The sequence below is a fragment of the Tripterygium wilfordii genome, chromosome 9, assembly GCF_013401445.1.
Source record: "Tripterygium wilfordii isolate XIE 37 chromosome 9, ASM1340144v1, whole genome shotgun sequence".
NCBI classification, from domain to species: domain Eukaryota; kingdom Viridiplantae; phylum Streptophyta; class Magnoliopsida; order Celastrales; family Celastraceae; genus Tripterygium; species Tripterygium wilfordii.
The window spans coordinates 13,413,211-13,435,867 of record NC_052240.1 but is presented as its reverse complement, the minus strand read 5'-3'; the positions used below and the strand labels follow the sequence as shown (position 1 = coordinate 13,435,867).

General features: G+C 38.8%; 6 protein-coding genes and 1 pseudogene across 9 annotated transcripts; 3 read left to right on the top strand and 4 right to left on the bottom strand.

Annotated features, from left to right (window-relative positions):
* Positions 1-889: 889 nt before the first annotated feature.
* LOC120004993 (17.3 kDa class II heat shock protein-like) lies at positions 890-1,675 on the bottom strand. Its single transcript, XM_038854407.1, has one exon. It carries the CDS (start codon positions 1,569-1,571, stop codon positions 1,101-1,103), a length of 471 nt encoding a protein of 156 aa, XP_038710335.1. The 5' UTR covers positions 1,572-1,675; the 3' UTR covers positions 890-1,100.
* Positions 1,676-1,996: 321 nt separating this feature from the next.
* On the bottom strand, positions 1,997-3,251 carry LOC120004992 (17.1 kDa class II heat shock protein-like). The gene has a single exon (XM_038854406.1). The coding sequence runs from the start codon at positions 2,767-2,769 to the stop codon at positions 2,275-2,277; it is 495 nt and encodes a 164-aa protein (XP_038710334.1). The 5' UTR covers positions 2,770-3,251; the 3' UTR covers positions 1,997-2,274.
* A 105-nt stretch (positions 3,252-3,356) lies between these two features.
* On the bottom strand, positions 3,357-8,760 carry LOC120004990 (PHD finger protein ALFIN-LIKE 4-like). The gene is made up of 6 exons (XM_038854404.1): positions 8,730-8,760; positions 8,466-8,573; positions 8,304-8,336; positions 6,532-6,760; positions 4,574-4,706; positions 3,357-3,852 (listed from the first exon to the last, which is right to left on the bottom strand). The coding sequence occupies exons 2-6, from the start codon at positions 8,560-8,562 to the stop codon at positions 3,580-3,582; spliced, it is 765 nt and encodes a 254-aa protein (XP_038710332.1). The 5' UTR covers positions 8,563-8,573; positions 8,730-8,760; the 3' UTR covers positions 3,357-3,579.
* A 1,780-nt stretch (positions 8,761-10,540) lies between these two features.
* Positions 10,541-12,618, bottom strand: LOC120006106. Of its 4 annotated transcripts, XR_005469943.1 has the most exons (6): positions 11,837-12,618; positions 11,636-11,753; positions 11,291-11,493; positions 11,037-11,110; positions 10,847-10,931; positions 10,541-10,737 (listed from the first exon to the last, which is right to left on the bottom strand). XR_005469943.1 is itself a non-coding variant. In XM_038855998.1 (5 exons), exons 1-5 carry the CDS (start codon positions 12,420-12,422, stop codon positions 10,902-10,904), a joined length of 1,011 nt encoding a protein of 336 aa, XP_038711926.1. In that variant the 5' UTR covers positions 12,423-12,618; the 3' UTR covers positions 10,541-10,901. The 4 variants fall into 4 exon arrangements, 2 of the variants coding, with proteins under 2 accessions (XP_038711926.1, XP_038711924.1); XR_005469942.1 differs by having other exon boundaries at positions 10,847-11,110; XM_038855998.1 differs by having other exon boundaries at positions 10,541-10,931.
* A 144-nt stretch (positions 12,619-12,762) lies between these two features.
* On the top strand, positions 12,763-17,589 carry LOC120006105 (omega-amidase, chloroplastic-like). The gene is made up of 10 exons (XM_038855995.1): positions 12,763-13,046; positions 13,126-13,242; positions 14,337-14,561; positions 14,890-14,983; positions 15,102-15,176; positions 15,906-15,984; positions 16,586-16,601; positions 16,923-17,003; positions 17,155-17,237; positions 17,327-17,589. Exons 1-10 carry the CDS (start codon positions 12,792-12,794, stop codon positions 17,403-17,405), a joined length of 1,104 nt encoding a protein of 367 aa, XP_038711923.1. The 5' UTR covers positions 12,763-12,791; the 3' UTR covers positions 17,406-17,589.
* A 70-nt stretch (positions 17,590-17,659) lies between these two features.
* Positions 17,660-20,346, top strand: LOC120006104 (WD repeat-containing protein 76-like). The gene is made up of 5 exons (XM_038855994.1): positions 17,660-17,931; positions 18,015-18,558; positions 18,808-19,211; positions 19,577-19,672; positions 19,893-20,346. The coding sequence occupies exons 1-5, from the start codon at positions 17,789-17,791 to the stop codon at positions 20,104-20,106; spliced, it is 1,401 nt and encodes a 466-aa protein (XP_038711922.1). The 5' UTR covers positions 17,660-17,788; the 3' UTR covers positions 20,107-20,346.
* LOC120006060 lies at positions 20,256-21,140 on the top strand (annotated as a pseudogene).
* Positions 21,141-22,657: the final 1,517 nt, after the last annotated feature.

Below are 22,657 nucleotides of genomic sequence, written 5' to 3'. Positions count from 1 at the left end.
TTTCTTGAACATATGTATGAAGCAGGAAAAGGTCGAGACGACAATGTTTTGTTCTTCATGATTGTTAAAAAAAGATAATCTCTGTCTCCTTGCTCTGTAGATTTCTTTTGCACTGAATAGTATATGCAGGGTTGCCACGATTCTAAATTTTGTTTTCCTTGCTCTATAGATTTCTTTAGCACTAAATAGTATATGCAGGGTTGCCACGACCTTGGTTAGGATTCCACCTTGACCAAGTTCAAATTTTAGCTCTCTGAATCGTGACCATGTTCAAAATCTTTTCATTCTGTGCAGATCATGCTCGTGATTTTGTGGAAATTGAAAGACTCAGAAAAGCTTGCTGCATTTCAGAGAAAAGCTCTACCACATGCAATATCTTGTATGTTCTATGCTTCTTTTACTTAAATCGCTGTGCAGAAGAAGCTTGTTCAACTTCTATTGTCGCCCCCTATTTGGATTGTTTATTCTGATGTGTTAATGTCTGGGTTTCCCTGGCGCAAGTTGGAGTGAACGTCCAAGCCAGACGATTAGCGTCCGTCATAGTTTAGTACTTTGAAGTTTAAACTGATGTGACTATTTTCTGCCGCAGCTCCAACGATTGAGAGAGCAGTCAACTCAATTCTTCCTCTCGCCCTCTCCAATGGTTTTCAGCTGGTCACTCCCTTTCCTCAATGGCATCGCCGTGGTCTTCCAGTACCTGCCCCCGAGATCCAGGGAATTGGTTTTAATACACACTTCACCTAAGGTATGCTTACAAATTTTATGTTCTTCTTAGAGATTCAAACCAAACCCAAGTACAAGGGCAGAAATGTTAAGAAACAGAGACGTTGAATGAAAATGATGAGCAGATACAGACAGATCAGGGGAGAAAATGGGGGAAAATAGCATCAATTAGACATAACAGATAATTCATTGATATTATCTCACTACATAGTTAAGGAGAAGACAACCAAAACACAAACACAACACGCCAAAACAAACATCACTGGAGGTAAAAAAGAACAAGAAAAAGGCAGAGAGAAGTTCTTTAGACACCAACACGCAACATAGCATGAATTATTTCACATCCAACCATTACCCACATCACATTATCCCCAAATTTAGGCAATTTTAACCTCAATGGTCTTAGGCTTCTTAGGCTCCGGTGGTGGCAATTTCTGAATGGTGACAGTCAACACACCATCCTGACAAACAGCAGAAATCGCGTCAGTGTTTGCATTCTCGGGCAGCACAAACTTCCTCATAAACTTTCCGACCCGCCTCTCCATTCTCACATACTTGGCCCCTTCTTTCTCCTCCTCGCGCTTCCTTTCGCCACTAACCACCAGCACATTGTCGTCCTCCACCTGCACCTTGATGTCACCGGATTTCAGCCCAGGCATGTCAACAACGAAGACGTAGGAATTCGGGTATTCCTTAACATCCGCCGGAGTAGAAGCCATGGCTTTGGCATCGCGGACGTAAGTGCGAGAAGGGTTGTTGACTGACTTCTCGGCGTCTTCGCTGGTGTCCATCATTTGGTGGAGAGTGTTGAAGATTGGAGAATCCAAACCCACGATTCTGAATTCCATATTTCGCTTCCTTCAAAGAGTTTGATGATGATTACTTTCTTCCTTTCTGAATCTTATTTCCTTTTGGTGTCGAGGCTGTATGTGGCCAGTCATTTATAGGGTGGTGTGTAGGAGGAGTGAGGTTAGAAGTTTCTGGAGATGACAGGAACGAATGCAGAGTTTCCAGGAGTTTCATTTGATTTCTTCTACACTAGTCCAGAACGTTCATAGGCCCAAGTTGCTGTCGAACTGTTGGATCTTTGAGTTTTGTGTACGTAAAAGCCCAAATGAAAAACGTAGTTTTTTTTTTGGGCCTTTTGAGTTCGCTACCCCTACTCCTCGGTCCTCGCGTCTGATCCCTCAAATTGTGTTTTCTAGCAAGCCTCACACACACTTTAGACGAGCAAATGCATGGATGATGGATCAAAAGAAAACTTCACACAATATTTGAAACTCACCAGATATTATTATTTTTCACGCTTAATTTAAAAAGTATTTAGAAAAACAAAATTGTAAACGACTTGAGTTGAAGATTTTTTTTTTTCCTACTGTACACACAGAACCCAGTAGAGGAACCGCACTCGCACGTGGTACCTCACAGCCAAAGACACGTATGATTACATCAACATACTCAAGCACGCAAAAAAAACTAAACTTTATGACACGTAGGACAACAAAAAACCAGTCAACCAACTGGTTCAAAGTTCAAAACCCCCTACCTCCCTCACGCGACGTGCACTTCGATACTCTTGGGTTTCTTGGGCTCAGGCGGCTTCTTCTTCTCCACCGTCGCAGTTAACACGCCATCCTGATAAACCGCCGATATCTTCTCCGGATCCGCGTTTTCCGGCAAAACAAACTTCTTCAAATACTTCCCTAACCTCCTCTCCATCCTTATGTACTTGATCCCTTCTTTAACTTCCTTCTCTTTCTCCCTCTCTCTCTTCCTCTCTCCACTCACAACCAACATGTTGTCCTCCATGTGGACCTTGATCTGGTCCTTCTTCAGCCCAGGCATGTCGATGATGTACACGTATGCGTTCGGGTACTCGATCACGTCCGCTGGGGTTGCCGTCATGGCCTTGGCGTCACGAACGTAGGCGCGCGACGGAGCTTGGTGGGATGACTTGTCTTGCTCGTCTGAGAGGTCGATGATGTCGTGGAGGATGTCGATTAGGGATTGATCGATTCCCATTCCTCTTAGATCTAGAGTTGCCATTCTGATTTTCTCTCTCTTTCTCGCGATGGAAAATGCAAGAAAGTCTTTGTGGCTTCGGCAATCGAGGGAGGAGTGGTTTATATAGTTGTGTCTGGATGGGAGAGGATAAAATGGGTTGAATCAAGGATAACATCACTGGTCGTCATTGGGATTGAATGACAGACAATTGAGACATCGGATATAGAGTGTGGGATATTGGGATTTGTGTATATGCGGTGCAGTGAAGTTAGCATTGCAGGAACAGGGTCGGTTTCTTGTGTCGTTTGCCTGCTACGTGGTTGCCCACTAGGATGTATGAACCACGTGGCGTTGAGGGCTCATGACATGGGGGCTCTGCGTTACTTTCTTGTGCGTTTTCCTGCTACGTGGTTGCCACTTAAATTTATGTGAACCACGTGGCGGCTCTGCGAGTCTGCTTTGCATTGTATTCAAGCACGAGACAAATCATTTGCCGCTTGATGGAATCGGATATGGCCCGGTCGGCCTGCCACTCAGGCCGTAAAATCTCAACCTCCTATAAACCGAGAATTCTTCAGCTCAACATGTCTATCGAATAAGTAAAATTCTAAACTCAGACCGCTAAATCATGATGGCAAAGCATATGCATTGATAGCTAAATCAGAAAGGCAAGCATCGCAATAAATCTGAACCTGATTACCCTAATTTTACAAGCATTAAACAACATATTGCAACCTACACAAACTTCCAAATAGAAATCCTAATATTCCATGAAGGAGAACAAACCCAACCTACTACACAGTTAGCCGTCCATCATGTCACAATACACATCATTTAACTCACAACCCACAATCAAGCTCGCGATCTCTTGTTGCTGCAAGATGGGCATTTGTACTGCTTAATGTGCTCTGCCCTAGCTGGGGTGATCTTAACACACTTCCCATGGAACCACTTCTCACAAATGTCACAGCAAATCCAGAACTCATCAGAAGTATAGTTCTCTCCACAAGCCCCGCAAAGAGTCTCCCCATGCTCCTCATCATCTTCCTCATCCAACCCATCCTCGTCATCATCATCCTTCAATTGCATGGCCTTTGAATATCTGCCCTGAGATTCAGAGCTTCGCTGCATAAACCAATGAAAGGAAGACAAAATTAACAAGCACTGGATACAGTTCTGAAGCATAGACAGACCAAGCAACAATGTAATGCAATTTTCTCTTTTCCAGCCTAGTTTCAGTACAATGTGAGTATTTCAGTCATAAACGTCCATGAAAGAGAATAAAGTTGCAGTTCATTTAACCAGTAACTATCATCCAAAAAATATAGGCATTCACAACGTGAGGTTGGAATTTGGATTAACGTATTCCAGTTTAAACTTCATTTCATTTTTCATAATCTTACCCATTCTTCTCATGTAAAAATATACTTGTACTTTCCTGCTCCTTTTCTGAGCAACAATGTTTGTACCTTTTCTGTCCTACCTAAAAAAAATGGGGAGGGTGCAGGAACTTTCCAATACAAAAAATGCCCAAGCGTTCCAACACAAAATGTGTCTGTTTTCCATTGGAACGCTTCCGAACCCTCTCACCCTCTCCTCACCAGCACGGGCGAATGCCCATACCAAGCATAGCCATGATGTTTGAAGCCATCTTATTGATGTCAGGGTGGGTCAAGCGACCATGATTAAAACCTCCTCACTACAGTTAAAGAAAAATATACACTTGAAAAAAATAGCATAACAGAGCCCTACCAATGGCACATCACCAAACAAGTATAATCCACCAGTCACCAGCAACCCTAATTTAAACCATGAAAACTGAAAGACAATTAGAAGTCATACATACCTTGGGGTTTAATTTGGATTTATTGCTGCTGTGATTCGAGGCCGATGACTTCTCCTTTCCTTGTTTCTTGGCTGACCCCATCACAACCTCAAATATGGTGGGAACTTCATTTATCATGTTAAAAAGGCGTTTCCTGCACCACAAATACAAACAGCAGGTAGTTAAGAAAACAACCAACTTCAAGATTAACTTCCATGCTTGAAGAGCTATCACAATTATCACAAGCAAATGAAATCTGTTAGTTAGAAAGTTAAAATCAAGAGGAGGAATCCTAATAACTTTATCGAGAGCATAACTGCATAAGGTATTAAGGTTACAAGACAATGTTAAGTTTCAACGAAGAAGAATAGAGCTTTCGAGATCATATCACATTAGCCGCTAATACAACTGAAACGAGCATTGTTATCTTCATTAAATTTGTTTCACTTCTTCTCTTGGATGAATTTGAATGGGAAGAAGTCCTAACGAGTTGCAAAATATATCATTTCAAGACAAAATAATATTACACGAGGTCTTCTCACCTTTTTGCCACATGAAAACATATAAAGAAATTGAGATATACAAGGAATATATAAGAACGCAAAAATCTGATTCTTAAATGGCCTCAATGAAGTTTAAACAAGAAACACTATGATTTGCAATTCACACGCTCCGCTAGTATCACATCCCCAAACAGATTCAGGCAAAATGTGTGAAATTGTAGATATCCGTAGAAACGCTCTATACTCTTTTTCCACAGTGTACATTAAAAGCTAGACTAAAAGAAAGGAAACCAAATATATCAATGCTGCCACATGAATTAACCAATGGTATGGAGGGCAAAATGAACCAACAATTTCAATCTAGTCTTAAATGGCTTTTACTACTCGAGTTTGGCTAGCTCAGGAATCCCAAGTCTGAAACATTCCGCTGGTAAGGATATATTTGATGCTTTATCATTCACTTTACAAGGATATATTTGGTGAGTTTGGTAGAGGGGTAATGGGGTGTAATGGTTACAAGGGTAATTAAATTTTGAGTTTACTTGTGTTTGTTATGTTAGTATAATTTTTACTCCTGTAATAAATTTTAGTAATTGAGCTTATTTTTTATACATAAAGTTTACTGGTGGGGGGACCTGATTAATAAAGTAATAGGCAGTTTTACTCTAAACTATTACACCCTTAATTAAATCCCCAAAAAACTCCTCACACATGGTAATTGAAAATAAGCTCCAACGAGAACAATTTCACACTACAAACTTATCTCTCTCTCTCTCTCTCTCTCTCTCTCTCTCTCTCTGTGTGTGTGTTTTTATAATTTTCATACATGATAGTCGTAACAATAAAAAAAAAAAAACATGATCTTACTTTTTTCTAGTTTGGTTCATTACAATAATAACAAACAAGGGTAATGGTATTACACCAGTAATGTATAGCCGTAACAAACAACAGTAATGAATGCTTGGATAAATTTTACCCTTCTTTACCAAACAATTGTAACAATTATTCTCCATAATTATTATTACCCTTGTAACATTTACATGAGTAACAAATTATACCCTCAAATTCTTACCCCCATACCAAACGCACCCTAACATTGTAAATAACATCAAAAAATATATATTCAAGTTAATAATTATCTTTAAAATATTAATTGTAGAAGAAAATTTTGTGACTCAATGGCATAGTAAGAACTGACCAACAAGAGTGTGAAGATAGTGTCCAAAACAAATCTCTGAAAAGCATTCTCACAAATGACAGGAAATTGAGGGTGGGAGATAAATGTTTTAAGAACATGGTTATTACTGAAAGGAAAGGGTGAGGTAAGGAGAACACAATTCAAGATACGATTGATTTCAGGAATACAATATCACCAGCAACAAGCTTTTCATGACCAAATCAAACAAATAAACCCACCATGAGGGTCTCATCACATAGTAATACAAACAGAAACCAAGTGAGGAAAGAAAGACAGACCTGTCAGCTTTGTCAAACCCAAACCTAGCACCAAAATAAAAAGCCACAGACAGTAACCAAGCATCGCTGTGGACAGCAACCAACGATAACCAGTCCTTTTCTTGCATCCCGTCTCTGGCAAAGTTGATACCCAGTGCAGGTTCTGGAAGTTCAGGGGGAACCTCTTCAGCAGGTAAATTGACCTCCCACTGCTCACTAGGAAAACCATAGAGGCAGAGATTTTCCTTCTCTGCATAATGGGAAAAAAAAGTTGATTCTCAACCAAGTATTTAAGCCAAAACAATACCTTTACATGGTAAATAACTCTAGCCTGATTTTCTTCAGATCCAATTTACCATCCAGTGGCATGTCATAACTCATAAAGGTGTCATGTGTCTTCAATTAACTAATAGTAACAATCTTAACCTTACATGTATTCATCAATAACTTATCACCATGCAGAATCAGGTAGCCAACAAAATATCAAAAAAAAATCCCAAGATACTAATAGTAGCCAGCCATATCTCCTAACATTCGATTTTTCCCAATGAAAGTTGAACAATAGCGTTACCAGTATCCACCCCATGAACACAATACAATTACCATGCTTCATATAAATAGTCTACATGGAACACACAACACGCTATGTGGGAACACATGGGGAAAAACGTTAATCGCAATCAGAAGAATGATTAATCGTGCAACAAACAGACCCATAAGTATTAAAATCCAATCCATAACTTATTATGGCATAATAATTAAGCATACATTTGACACTTTTGAGGTACTAAATCTCCAGTGAATGAAACATAAGGTATTTAAGGATCCCTCTCATTAGTTCTCGAAGAAAATTATATAAGGATAAAGTTTGAATGGAGGTCTATCTGAACGACACTTTAACTGTCTAGCCGAAGTTTTCGAGTAAAAAGACTTTCCTATTTTGCATATCCTTTTCGGTACTGTTATGAGAGTTCATTGGAGTTTCCTCCTTATATGGTCAGCTGGGTAATTTTGTTTACTTGACAAGAAGACTTCTACAGGGCGAGAAGGACAGGTAGTTTATTCAATTTTAAAAACCTAAAATCTAGTTTCATTGAATGGCCAATACAAGAGAATATATAGTTATTTTATCATCAACAAAAGAAACCAATTTGTCTGCTTAGAGGGAGTCCAACTCGTCTTATTATACTTCTATATTGGTAAACATTATAACCAGCCAAACAGTCTGCATTTAAAATTGTATGCAGAATGAAAAGGTTAAAATTAGTCGACCAATCAAGAAGCTACAGTTGCTCAACAAAACAATGACAAGAAGCTGCACCCAAAAGACAAAGACAGAGACAACTGGATTTCCCTGTTAAACATCCAAACAACAACTGGCCATAAATATCGATGTAATTACAGGACCAAATGATTCAATGGACCCATAGTATCAAATGATCTAACTGACCCATAGGTTTTAGAAAGCTAAAACTAAAGACATGAACGCAATCACACAAAAACAAGCTTCCAACTTTGAAGGGAAGACATGAAAATTAAACAGCATTGCAGAAATAACATGCATGCACCAACGAATATAAAAAGCCCTACTGTTTGGTGGCCACACAAAATTCAGCAACACATCTAACTAGATACATAAAGGGGTTTTCAATTTTCTTAAAAATCCCCATACTCGAACTCTAGGTTTTTTTCTTATTCCCTGAATCTTCTTTGAAACCAAAAAGATAACAAAGGAAATTAAAATAAAACAACACAAACTTAAAAAAAAAAACAACGGAAGAAAAATCGGAAACCTGGATCGCACTGCCGGTAAAACTCTTCAACATCTGCACCCGCAAAAAGAAAAGGAAAACACATTCACGAGTGAAAACAAATGAAATTCAACAACCGAAGCGTAGTCTAAAACAAACTCCAGAGCCCTCAAGAACAAATTTGAAAAAAAAATGAACCGGTACCTGTAGTAAGGGCTTTAACCATGCCCGCTCGCCGACCCTTGAAGTCTCTGAACACTTCCTCGACCGTACGTGGGTTGTACGACGCACCGCCGTCCATGGCTTCGGGTACTATACAAGTCAGCAAGACAAAGTGAGTGTATATAGAGAAATCTGGAAAATACAGAGAGAAAAAAAAAACGAGTGTATTATAGAGAGAGATCGAGAGAAGGAGAGAGTAAAGAAGGAGAAAATAAAAGGAGGGAAAGATGGAGAAAAATATTTGACCTGTTACAGACAGCAGAGAGAGTAATAGAGACACAGAGAGACAGTCAGACAGAGGAGCGGATTTAAATCGGAACGAGTCGGATTTATTAACCGGATTTGATAAAATGAGGAAGACCCGAGACGGATTTTCAATTTTGTCTCAACTCTTACGTGGATTAAAACAGAAGTAAGAATACTCGTATTTAGGGTATTTGAATTTTGATTATGACGTTACATGAATTTTTTTAAAAAGTTTATTGCTTTTTTTAAAACTAATGGTAATGCAAAGCTTCGCGGTGATTGGAGAGTGAATATATCAAAAGGATTCTAATAAAAAAATAAAATTTTGGGCTTCAAATCCCCTATTTTAATCCATAACAATTTCTCTCTAAGCTTAACCGAGAAAAACATTGACACCGTTTGGTTAACATTTTTTGTCAACAATATATTGTCATTGACACCAATCAAACAGTAATTTCATGTCCAAAAAACGGAGATAATTTCTTAAAAATATATTGTAATTTCTCATCTTTTCATTTTAGGACAATTTTTAGACAATTTAGGAATGACATTACTTAAATACCCTCCATTATCCTTTTCTAGACAATTTGGGAATTATGATATTACAATTTCAATGAATCATATTTTGCATTGTCTTCCAAATGGTCAAACTGAAAGAGGCCTATGACTTTCTGGCTCCACACAGAATACGGCAGCCATGAGTCTTCTCTTCTGCTGCTAAGAAATTGCTAGTCAAACTGCATCATCGTGCAATTCGGACCATACAATGAAAAACACCAAATAGTTTCTCACTAGAATCCAACCCAGAAATTGCTGTACACCACACAAGACAGGCCCAACTGTCAATGGTGAATTCTGGATAGCCAGCAAGAAATGAATAGTGCATAGAATCAAGTAGCTCACTGATATTATCCTTGATATCACCTTGAAAAATATGAATCAAAGATGGTTTCTATCGGTTTTGCAATAAGGCCATTGCTAAGAGTACTACAGTTGCCATAACATTTCAGACTAATGCCATTGTCATCATCCTCCCCTTTACTGCAATATCCCTTGATTAAGAAACTGTACATGGTGGCATCACTGCGATGACCATTCCGAAGCACGTCGTTCACAAGAGCTTCAACTTCTGGCATCTACCTTTCGCCATACAAAGTCCACAAATGACTGTGCTGTATGATATGAAATTGGGGAACAAGCCAGCCATGGCATCTGATTTAGAGTCGAAAACGCGAAATAGCTCTCGTGCCCTCCCTTCTGCAGATATTGAATTTAACATTGCTCGGAAATTTCACATTTGCTTCAACAAAAAAATAAAACACAATAATGGTAATAGTAAAGCTTGTTTGATGGAATGATAAAAAGAAAAAACAGAACGGAAAATCTAATTTACACATGCAGACCTTTCTATGGGGCATCTATTCATGCTACTCTTTAACATATCTTCTTCACTACTGTGGGCATTAATTCATCCATCGGAATAAGAGACGCTGGAAATTATTTTCATCTTTCCCATTGACCAGAAGGATGAATTTATGCCCCACAGTGGTTAAGAAGATATGTCGAAGAGAAGGCATGAATAGATGGCTCAATAAAAAGGTCCGCCACCTTTATAATTTGATTTTCTGTTCTGTTTCTTTGTTTTATCATTTCATCAAACAAGCCTAGTGCTGCTTATCATTTCAGTTCAACTTCCGGTTCCAAAGACGCCTGTCTCAGTGACATTACACTGACATGCTTGAACTGATATAGCTAGGGATATCAATATCATGAACATGGTCATTGTTCAAATATTAGCGGATGACAACAAATACTAAAAAAAACTCTTTTCAATTAAACTTGCTTATAATTTCTATACACAATGTCCTCATCTGTTGGCTCTAGCCATAATTGTGGCCAATTCTTGTTCAAGTCTCAGAATCTCTGCTTGAGCCTGTGTACTCTTTTCCGCACAATTGAACTTAACATTGCACGAAAAGTTTTTTATTCTATTCTCAATGCTTTTGATCTACATAACCAAGATAAAATAATAATGATAAATAAGAGCTAAAGCTTCTTTGATGAAATGACAAAAGAAGAAATAGAACAGAAAATAAAATTATATAGGTGGGGGGAACCTTTCTATGTGGCCATCTGTTCACGCCTTCTCTTCCTCTGTAAGATCTCTGAGTCTCAACTTTGCCGCTCTCTGCCTCTGTGGTGCTACTTATAAGCAAATATAAAGAACTAAGTTGAAAAATCAGAATGTAAAATCTAACAAAAGACCGACGGAATATTCAATAGTATGAGCAGCGAGAGCACATGAACCTGTGCTGCGAGAGTGGTCTTCGGCACATTTGTTGTCCTATTATCCGCTTCCAAAATTTCTGTCTGACCATCTCCTGCAGAAATGTTAATATTAACTGCTCATGACAGTGCCAATGGATGAAAAATCAACATTATTGTTCTACCAGCATCTGTTATAAGGTTTTGTAAAGTTCCTCTATTGTAACACACATAGTCCTATAATATCATAGAAGTTTTGCTATTGGAAGTTAATAAAGCATAGAAAACCCACTAACCTGAGCTTGTCGTCGGAGATAGGTTAAGGAAGTCATCAACCTCAGCATTAACATTTATACTATTCTCTATGTCCATTCCCACGCAGATGGCTTCATAGAAGCCTGAGAATGGATCTTGCACCTTAACAAAGCCCGATACCTTTCTCTGATGACAGTACTTCACCAGAAATTGCTTCACTTGCTTTATGCTTCTCGTGCAAAAACTGGTTTCACAAACATAATTAATATAAAAAATCATATATCTAGATCCCCCTTCTAATGGAATACTAATGCTATCCCAAAACACATTTACCTAACTCCTAAGAAGAAGATAGTATTGATGAGACACATTCATGTCAAACTTACTCAAACATGTGACAATCAGGAGTATGTAAAGTCGCATTGATTTTGTTTCGAATCTCAAGAATTGCATGATGGATCATACCCAGCCTTCCATGAATCTCAAGTTTAGTAGTAACGGTGCCTGCCATCGCAGCATATATCACACAATTACTTAAAAAACAAAATCACACCAAACTCATTGAACCATATTGTGCTATTGCATACCATCTGTATGAACTAATTCCCTAAGCACTTGACAACAACTGCAACGAAATGGCTCTGGTAGTGGTGGCCAAAATGGAAGAGGAAGTGACGGCCAACCATAACCTGTGTTATCCGAATCCCCTGCTCCTTCATTTCTGTTTTGTACCAGAATAATAGATGGCACCCCTGGTCCCCCATTTCTGTTTTGTACTGGAATAGTAGATGGCCCCGGCAAAGAATTAACTTGATTGAACTCATCATCAAAGTTCAAAATCATTGGGTCATCTATGCTGTCTCCCGACCCAGAAATAAAACCATCAGCAGACGGAACGGGAGCAGTAGCTTCACCGATTGAAATTAAATTTGCGTTAGCATCAGCAATGCCATTGCCAGACCAAGAAACATAGCCAGTAGAAGGAGGAACTTCTCCGGACCCTCTGACAAAACCATTAGAAGGACGAACTGGAGCAGTAACTTCATTGATTGACGTTAAATTTGCGAGATTAGGGTCCTCTTCATTGAATAATCTGTTGAATGATTCGTAATCAAATACCGAATCAACGACATATGTGTCATCGTCAGGCGCGATGTTAATGGTATCTGCCATGCGTCCGGAGTACTATGAGACTCTGTAGCGCGAAGATGATGTCGAATGGGACTCTCAAGCACCTGTGTGTAGGTGCTTGAGAGAGGTCGATTTGTGAGTGGGGATTTCTGTTCTCTGGTACTCAAATAGTTTAATATGGAAGGTTGTGTTAAAAGGAAGAAGAAGAGGTCGCGATTGGCAGTTAATATCCGTTGCGACGATGACGGTTTTAGGTTTTTGAAATTTGGAAGTTGTGAATCCTAGATTCTTGGGAGATGGTAAGAAACAAAAAGTACCCGAAACGACATCGTATGTGTGAGAATGGTAAGACGGTGCGTTTAAGTCTAACAGCGATGGAAAGTAACCGTAGCAATCACCAGCGACCGTGAAATGAAGGCATTATCGTCGGTGCTGAGTCCGAAGAACCTCACTGTCCATCGGATCTGTCTTTCTCGCTCTCTTTCATACCCGAACCCTATCACTAACCTACGCACCAGCATCAACGTCAATAACAACAATTCTATCAAATTGAATCAGAGGCTCCAAATCCACGCGTCCTCTACTGCGGCGATGGCGTCCTCCTTCAATCCCGAGCAAGCCAGGGCACCTCCTGCTCTTCCGTTACCTACTCCTCCGATCACCAAGGTAGGTTGCACTCGTACACAAAAACGGCTTTAATTTACGGTGATTTTTTTTGATTTGTTTGTGTTGGAGGTGATTGCAGTTTAAGATCGGGCTGTGCCAGTTGCTGGTGACGGCGGATAAAGAGAGGAACATTGAGCATGCTCGCAAGGGAATCGAGGAGGCTGCTGGAAAGGGGGCTCAGCTTGTTATGTTGCCTGTGAGTGTTCTTGTATTTTGTAGCTATTTCTTCACTGACAGCTCGTTTGAAGGTTCTAGGGCGATATTAGACTTAGGAAAATCGGATGTTTTTCTCTTATAAACTATTCCTACATATCTTCCGGTCACTCATAAGCTAATCCTGTTGAGAAAGTATTGATCTGGCTCTTGTTTGTACTAGAGTACTAGTTGTTCTTACTTGATCGAGGAATAATTAAAACAAGCAATTTTAAACCAGCCCTTAATTCATTTACAGGGCAGTATGAAATATGAAGTTCAAAGTGTACATATGTTACTTTTAATTTTAGATTTTGTCATTAATTATAATTCTCTGAAGGAGAAGCACCATAGCTCAAGCGGCCAGGCTTCTCACAACCAAACCCTAAGGGCAGGAGTTCAAATCCTCATTCCTCATCCTTATTGAACAAATTTGTGGGTTGGATCAGGCCAATAAGTTTGTTGTTTTCAACAGTGACTTTTTTTTTTTTGAGAAAGAAATGGAGGATAAACTTTGTATAACATAATACTTTATGGCAAGGAGAACATCTGTGGTGTTGGATTTTGGGGGGAACGGGTCAGCTCATGGTATCAATGGAGGAGTTGTGTAATCCTAAGCAGGGGATCCAATGGCCCATGCAATCAATAGGAAAACTATTAAGGGAAGGATAAGGGCCTTGATTAGAGGTAGATGATGGTGGTACACCAATTGGGAAATTCCCAGAGGCTTTGGTTTTAATGAATGGGGTAAATCCTTTGGGCTTTGAAGGCTCTTCATTGACTTGTATCTTCGGCGACACCTTAGTGAAGATTCAAAACAACGGATGGTGATTGATATTTGATAAGGAAATAAAAGTGTGGCTGTGATTTGTCCAGATTATTTCACTGGACTTTGTATGATTGTGGTTGATTTTTCTTCAACCTCCCCCCAACGTTTTAATTTGGTCCTTGGCAATATGCAGGGTTTATTGTCAGATTGATGGACATGATAACGTTCTTATTCAGAAAATAGACAAATTCAAGGAATTGAAACTATTTATTGGCAAATATTGACTTTTTACTAGGCTTTGAATTAAGACTTTTCCTGTTTGTGCTCAGGAAATATGGAATGGTCCCTACTCAAACGATAGTTTCCCAGTTTATGCTGAGGACATTGATGCTGGAGGGGATGCATCTCCATCAACGGCCATGCTGTCTGAAGTTGCCAGTTCTTTGAAGATCACAATAGTTGGTGGCTCTATACCAGAACGTAGTGGGGGTCAGTTGTACAATACTTGCTGCGTTTTTGGTCCTGATGGAAAGTTGAAAGCAAAACACAGGAAGGTACTTCTTGAACTTTGACATGTATGTTTTACTCTATAAATTATGTGCATAAATGCCTAATCCACTGCCTTTCTCATAGAAAGTACTCAAGTATGATCCTGTGTGGTCATATGTTCACAAATTTAACTCTTAATAGATAGGTCTATCTGTTTGGATGCTAGACTTAACAACTACTGTGAACTGCAATATTGTTTGACTAACCTACAGTCAGTTTTGTGGAAACACTAATATTTACACAATCAGTAAAATGATGTCAATTTCTCTTGTTGAGTACAGTCTATCTCTTTCTGCTGATTAAAACAATTTTCATTACTGTGTGAAACTACAGATACATCTTTTTGATATTGATATTCCTGGGAAGATTACCTTTATGGAATCAAAGACTCTTACTGCAGGGGAAACTCCAACAGTTGTGGACACAGGTTTTCACTTCTTGCAGACTTAATATCTAAGAACATAGTGCATGTCAGTGATAGAATTTTGTGCATTTATGGCACTGGCTTTAGATATGACTATCAATTTATTGATTTTTTTTTGCAGAAGTTGGGCGTATTGGTATAGGTATTTGTTACGACATTCGGTTTCAGGAACTGGCAATGATATACGCAGCAAGAGGTTTGTATTGATCTGTGATATAGTTTAATTCTTTCCAGTTCTATTTGGGGTGTTACCTGCTTGCCATTAATGTTTAGGGTTAATTTATCAAATTTTGGTGATAATGTCAGCTTGTAAAACAATTTACAAACTGTGGTCAATAAACATAATGTTGTATTTTGATTCCTTGACCTTGACAAGACTGGAGAATTCATCAATTCTATATTTTAGGGTTGGCCAGGAGTTTTTAACGATTCCCCTTTATCTAGCATACGACTTCATCCATTCCTTAGTTACATCTCTTTCTATTGTCTATTGAGGAAAGAGTACTGTTTCAATTTATAATTACAGATTTCTTTGTAATATATTTGTGATTGAAAATTCAGCTGATAATCCGATGTTATGTATTTCCTTATTAAAGTAGTATTTCTTTCTTTTGAGGGCTTTATATGTTTCCCTTCAGTTCATTCTTCTTCGTGTTCTTTATAGAGGAGTTAGAAAACTCAAATTCTGTCAGATGTAAAATTGACTATTGCTCTTGGTTACTACATTGAAGGTAAGCAAGGCTTGTTTCTAGTTTCCCCCTCATTCGCTAGTAACGCCCTTCTATCCTTATGTTGTTACTTTGTCAAATAAGTTAGTATTTTATGGCAATCAATTATTGATATGAGAGTGTTAGCTACTTGCAGCAGCTCCTGTTTCTTATCTCATAATTCGAGTGATGCATTACTGTATTGTTCTACATGCCAGGTGCTCACCTGCTATGCTATCCTGGGGCATTCAACATGACCACTGGGCCATTGCATTGGGAGTTATTACAGAGGGCAAGGTACTGATATTTTTTCGTCACCTGTAAGCTTTTTTGCTTAATAAAAATTTGCTTTCTTCAAATAATATGATAATTCCATATCATTACCTGTTTTCACTAAAGTTGCGATAGAGAGAGAAAACGAGAAGGTATTGTTTGCCTTAGAGGGCGATTGAATTATGAGAAAACCAACTAACCAAGTGCTGTCACAGCATTCTCTGCGGCATACTTGATTTAAATATATGCGTTTTTGATAGTCGGCACTATGTTGTACCTCCACTGTCATGTCCATAAAATTAGAATCTCATTTTGCAAGAAATTTTTTTTTGGGGTATATGATTGGGGATTAGTTTGCAGTGGTTACTGCAAATTGTTTTGTAAATTAGGCATATCTCATGTTTCAACTTGTTCATGAAGCGTGGATCGTCAATCCCCAGCAGTATACCCCACACCCCACAGCAGTGTCCTGCATTTGATGATTCAGTTTCTCTCAAGACTTGATGTAGCTGAATGCAAATTTTGTAAATTTCAACTCTAAAATAGATATGGCTATCGATCTTTAAAAGAAAAGAGAGAAGATATATAGCCTTCATTACTGATATGCCTTCAATTTCATTTGCAGGGCTGCAGATAATCAGGTACATTAAAATCTTCTTACCTCTTCTCCCTCCCCTATTTTTGGTGAGTAACGGCTATGTAGCATATCCCTTCAGTCCTCGTCTTAAAAAAGTGAGTCTTTTGTGCGAAAAGATAGGGGGGAAAACAATTAATGGACAGAGCCGTTTCAACCTCATACCGCTAAGCTCTGAAGAAATAATTAACAGGGATGCAGATTTATTTTTTTTTTTGGTTAATTGATGTATTTCATGAGTTAAAAGTTTATTATATATTTTCCTGAATTGGAAAGTATACGTTACGTGCAATGGGAGTGTTTCGAGGCTGATTCTTTCTGGTGACAGTTATATGTGGCAACTTGTTCACCTGCACGAGATACCAGTGCCGGTTATATAGCTTGGGGCCATTCAACTCTTGTGGGACCAGTATGTTGTCTTTATACCCTTCTTCCTTTAAGATTTAATAATAAAATTGCTTTCGGTGAAGATATTAACCTGGAATCTAGGGTGTTACTGAGACTTCCTCGATGAGAAGCCTTTGTGGGAATATATTTACTGAAAGATTTGAATTTGACAGTTTGGAGAAGTTCTTGCTACCACTGAACACGAGCCAGATATAATCATAGCTGAGATCGATTATTCAGAATTGGAGCTTCGAAGGTGAATTGTGTTACATCATTTCAGACATTGTAGAATGGTTTCACTTTATCCATTTTTGTCTCCATGTTCTAATTGTGGTTGGGATTCAGGACGAGCCTTCCATTAGCAAAGCAAAGACGGGGCGATCTTTACCAGCTGGTGGATGTCCAGAGATTGAACTCCCATTGATTACTAGCTTCTGGAGCCCGGAGGGACTGCTTATCACGATTGTATTAGAACTAATTTTGTTTGAGAATTGAGATTCAGTACATATTGCTGTTGTTACCAAATTGTATTGTTCTCTGTAGTATTTTGGTTGAGATAATATTGCATTATGGTATTAAGTGATGCAGACGTCAGTAGCATTACCGAATTCTGCCTCTGTAAGGGCAGAAGCCCATAACTCTAGGCCCTTAGTACAAGCGGCCCAAAAGGCCCAATACTAATTTCAAAGAGCCGCGGCGCGCCTCCCCGCTTATACCACGCATTTTTGGCAAACAACAAATTAATTAAATGCCGTGTGACTCTTGCTCTGCGGTGTTCTCCTCCATTTCTCGGTTTGTGGAGCGAAGATGGTGTTGTCGAGGAGGACTAAGAAGCCGAACGAGTACGAAAGGAAGAGGCTCGAGAACTTAAAGCGAAACGCGGAGAAGCTTGCTTCTCTGAACGTCCACACTAAAGCCACCCAATTCTTGGCTTCTTCTAATCTTCAAAGGTTACAGGTTTTCTCATGCTCTTACATGTGTTCGATATTGGGTCGCACCCAAAATTTCTTATTATTTCTCTCACAATTGGCAGATCGCGACAATTTTATTCGGAGAAGAAGCCCAAGATCCAGAAAATCCCGCCGGAACGCAAGTCTCTTCGTGCTCGAGGTATACCGCCCGAAATTTCGGGTTCTGAATCGCCTGGATCGTCCGAATCACCCGAACAGCAAACTCCAACGAACAATCTAGACTCCTCTTTGCGGCGTTGTCTAGGTCCAATTTCTATGAGTGATGTGTTTATTGGGATTAAGTCTAAATCTCATTATACAGGGCTGGTAGATAAAATTTCGGGCTTTTCAAAGAACGCCCAATCAGTTGAAGGGAATGATTCATTGCCTTTGAATTTGGAGTCTTTCCAGTTGAAACCGGAGAATATTGTCCGGGTTGTTCCGGGAGATGCAACACTTATGCGATTTTTACCATGTGTTGATGCAAAAGTCATCGTAGTGGGGAATCGTTCTGGGCATGTTGGGTTCTGGGATGTCGACAAGGAAAAACGAGACGGGGTGTATTGCTATCAACCACATATAGGTTGCATTTCGGGGATTTCGGTTCAACCCAGTTCCTTGTCCAAGGTATCTTCAGATGATAGTCTGTTCACATATTGTTTGAAATTTAAAGTATGTTTGGAAGTATTGTTAGGTTATGAGTTTTGCTTGTCCTACATGTCCATTTTACATTGTTACTTTCAGATATATACTTCGTACCTTGATTTAGAACTTCAACAGTGGAGCCAATGTATGAAGTTACTATACATTAATATCAGGATTGTGTTGAAATTCGTGTGATTTCAATTAATTGAAGTTTGTAGCATTTTTGTGCAGATATATACGAGTTGTGATGGGGGATTTATCCGAATGATGGATGCTGAAAAGGAGGTTTTTAATTTGGTTTATTCTAGTGATCAACCCATAAATTATCTCTCTCACCATCCAACCAATGTGAATTACCTATATTTTGGCGAGGGTCATGGAGGATTGAGTACTTGGGACAATAGGGGTGGGAGATCAGCGATATGGAATCTACACACTCGCTGCATCACTTCAATTGATTTTAATTCAAAAAACCCTTACATTATGGCAACGAGTTCAATTGATGGCGATGCCTGCATTTGGGATTTGAGAAGTATGGATGCATGCAAACCCAAAACGGTGAAGATCATTAGCCATAGAAATGGTGTATATTCTGCCTGCTTCTCACCTTCAGGAAGCCATCTTGCAATTGCTAGGTATTATTTTATTTCATTTGACATATTTCTTGTGTAAGCATACTTCTTCCCTTCACTTAATGACTAGAGTCCGAAGAAAAGAGTTTATTGTTGATGTTTTAGCTGCTGTTGGTGTACAATTTATGAAGATCATTTTGAAGAGACTATTTAAGTTGAGTGAATCAGAGTCAATTATATGCTTTGCCACACCTAGTTGGTTTATTATAATTATGTCAAATTATGTTTCCTGTCCAATATGCAATCATGTAAGGTGTTTCCTTCTACAGATCTTTCTTCGAAAGAAACAAAGAAAATTATGTTTGATGAGCATACTAGTCAAGTTTGTTTTGACTATCTGAATTAATGATTTTATTACTTTATTGTAGTGCGGGCAATGCCCTCTCTATACTAGGTGGAGTTGAGTTCGATGACTATTCCTTGATGTGCCATGATCATAAGGCTGGGGATATGTTTTCTTTCAGGTATGCGTTTTGCCAGATTGTCAAATGCTAATATAACTAACTTCATTGGCCAAAATTGTATTTGGGTGTCACTCTGCAAAGTTGAAATCAAGCCCTTTATGGACAAGTGATAGTTTGATACTTTCACTGTTGTTCTTAGCTTTTGATACACTAACATATGTCCTATAATTTTCTGGATTTGGTTTTGATTTAATTTCTTATTTTTCCTGGATGAAAGCAGAGCGATATGGGGTTGGGATGATTCACATGTGTTAATCGGAAACAGAGAAGGTGGCATTGATGTTATGTCTTCTGCACTAGGACAGAAAATTGCAACATTAGAGAGTCCATGTCTATCTACAATTTTGCACCAGTTAGATGCACATCCTTACCAGGCTGGGGTGCTTGCCGGATCTGCGGGGATAAACCAAGCGTTGATGTGGACATCATGCTAGTGTTATTTCCATCGCTTTCAAAGCCGAACTGCTGCATCTGATAAATTTTGTTGAAGCACAAATTTTGTATTTGGACAGGCTTTATAGTGGTGGCTTGTGATTAGGTTTTTCCCCATATGACTGACTGAAGTCCTGAAGATGGTTCAGTAATGTATATTTTTGCCATCTATGTCGCTGATGGATTGTTGACAATTGTGTTTGAGCATAGTGTTTACACGAGCAGAGTAGGTCTTTTTTCTAGATTCTTGCGAGAAGTTGCTTCGAACACTGGCTATTCATATTGGGAAAAGACCGTCTGATGTGGACTGAGAACTGTAGAGAGGATAACCTTATCCTCCTATCCCAGTCAAGGGTTAGCCATGTAGGATCGTGTACAAGTGACACATCAGCCGAAGAATCTCAGTTCTCCACCTAACAACTCTCTCCTCTGTTCTCTTCTCTATTACCACCTAAAGCCTCAATACTTGTCACTACCACCAACCATTGACCAAAAATGGCCTCTCTAGCCATGGTTGTGCAACCGCCTTGTTCACATCAAAAGAGGCTAAAGCAATCAGCCGCTGAATTTCTCTTCAAGCCACTGCCTGCTTTGTTTCCAAAACCAGTCGTAAAGAGAAGGCAGTGGCAGGCCTAGCAGCTGCTGCATTGACTGCTTCTATAGTCATACCTCAAGTGGCTGAGGCAGCTGGGCCTGGCAGCATCACCACATCGCTCAACAATTTCTTGCTCAGTATTGCTGCTGGTGGGAGTTGTGCTTGGTGTCATTATTGGAGCTGTTGTTGGGGTGGCCAACTTTGACCCTGTCAAGAGGAAGCTGACAGAGTCCTTTTGAGGTTTGTCTGTCTATTCTCTTGGTTGGTCTGTTTATGCTTTTTTTTGGGCAACCGAGAATTTTTCATCCCAACTTACCACCGAACAACTAGGTCAGCTCTAAGAACAGTTTATACGGTTTATGTTTGTCTGGTTACATAAAATTGTAGTCATACATCTGAGATTGGGTATAGATTGTTCCTTATGGAACTGAAAGCATCTTTTTTAAACAGACAATTGGCACTAAGAGCACTTTGGACAACTTAATTGTAAAAAGATCATGAGTCTTTTTAAAATTGTAAAAAAGTGCAATTTAAGGGTAATTTGGTCATCTAACTTAAAATATTTCTTGGTTTATACCTACAATACCCTCCTTCTTCTTCTTCTCTACTAAAAGCTATCTCCTTCTTTCTCTCCTCCTCCTCCTTCGTCTTCTCCTACTCCTCCTCCTCCTCCTCCTCCTCCTTCTTCTTCTTCTGGTTCTCGATATGAATTGTTCTTCGTTGCCTTCTTCTCCGTTTTTGGCCGAGCTTCTCCTCTCTTCATCCCCTTCTTCTTCGTTTCTAGATCTAGACTACATCGAGTTGTTCTTGTCTCCATTTTTTACAGATCTTGACTATGCTTTATTGCTTAATTTGGGTTGTGCTTCGTTCTCTCTTCTCTCCTTCCTTGCTATGTCTGGTTTGTACCTCTCTTGCCCATTCTGGAAAAATATTTACAGTTGCATAGATGTATCACTATAGTATCACTATAGTGTCACTATAGTATCACCAATACCAAAAATCCACTAAAATGAAACAATTGAACCAGTATGCATACTTCCTCTTCCTAATTATTTCTCCTTTCTTGATTTTCTTTTCTTGGTTACCTCTCTTGCTATTTCTGGAAAACATTTACAGGTGCAGAGATGTATCACTATAGTATCACCAACACAAAAAATCCACTAAAATGATACCATTGAACCATGAAGACATGTAATGCAATCAAATTTACATTCCAACATTTGTATTATCATTTTATGAGGAAAATATATAAATTGAACACTAAATTGGATCCTCTGTTTAAAGTATCACTATTGTATCAGTTCAACGGAATACCAAAGAAAAATGTCATATCTGCACTAAAATTCACCAGTAAACAAATCAAAAATCCCTCAACCACTTACATTCCCACAAATTGATTGTTGATATCAATTTAATGAAATACACATTTAGTATCACTATAGTATCAATCATTTGCTGCAATTACAAAAGTTTCACTATAGTATCAGTTTACCAAAATTTCAAAAAAAAAGTAGCTTCTGCACCAGAAACAACATTAGTCAAACCAAAATTCAAAAATGTTGAAGGAAAATACATGAAAATTAACCACATGAAAACTTCAAATGAACAAAAATACCAGTATTGTATCAAAAGCCCTAACAGATTTCAACTAACCCTAACTAGCAAATGCACCAGAAATTAACCAAAATTTTCAAAAATCAAGACATATAAACATGATTTGAAAATGAACAAAGGTTTTCGGTGCACAAATTTCAGATAATATCACCAAAGTATCCATTAATCGAAAAAAGCTTTGGGTATATAATATGCTAACCATTTTCCAGAAAATCAGTATAGTATCACTCAAGATTGAGAAAGAAGCGTCATTATAGATGTGAAATCTCTGAAAATGGAGGTTTTAAGGTCTGAAAATCAATTTTTTTTACAGTTCGTGGAGAGAGAAAATCGTTGTGTGATGG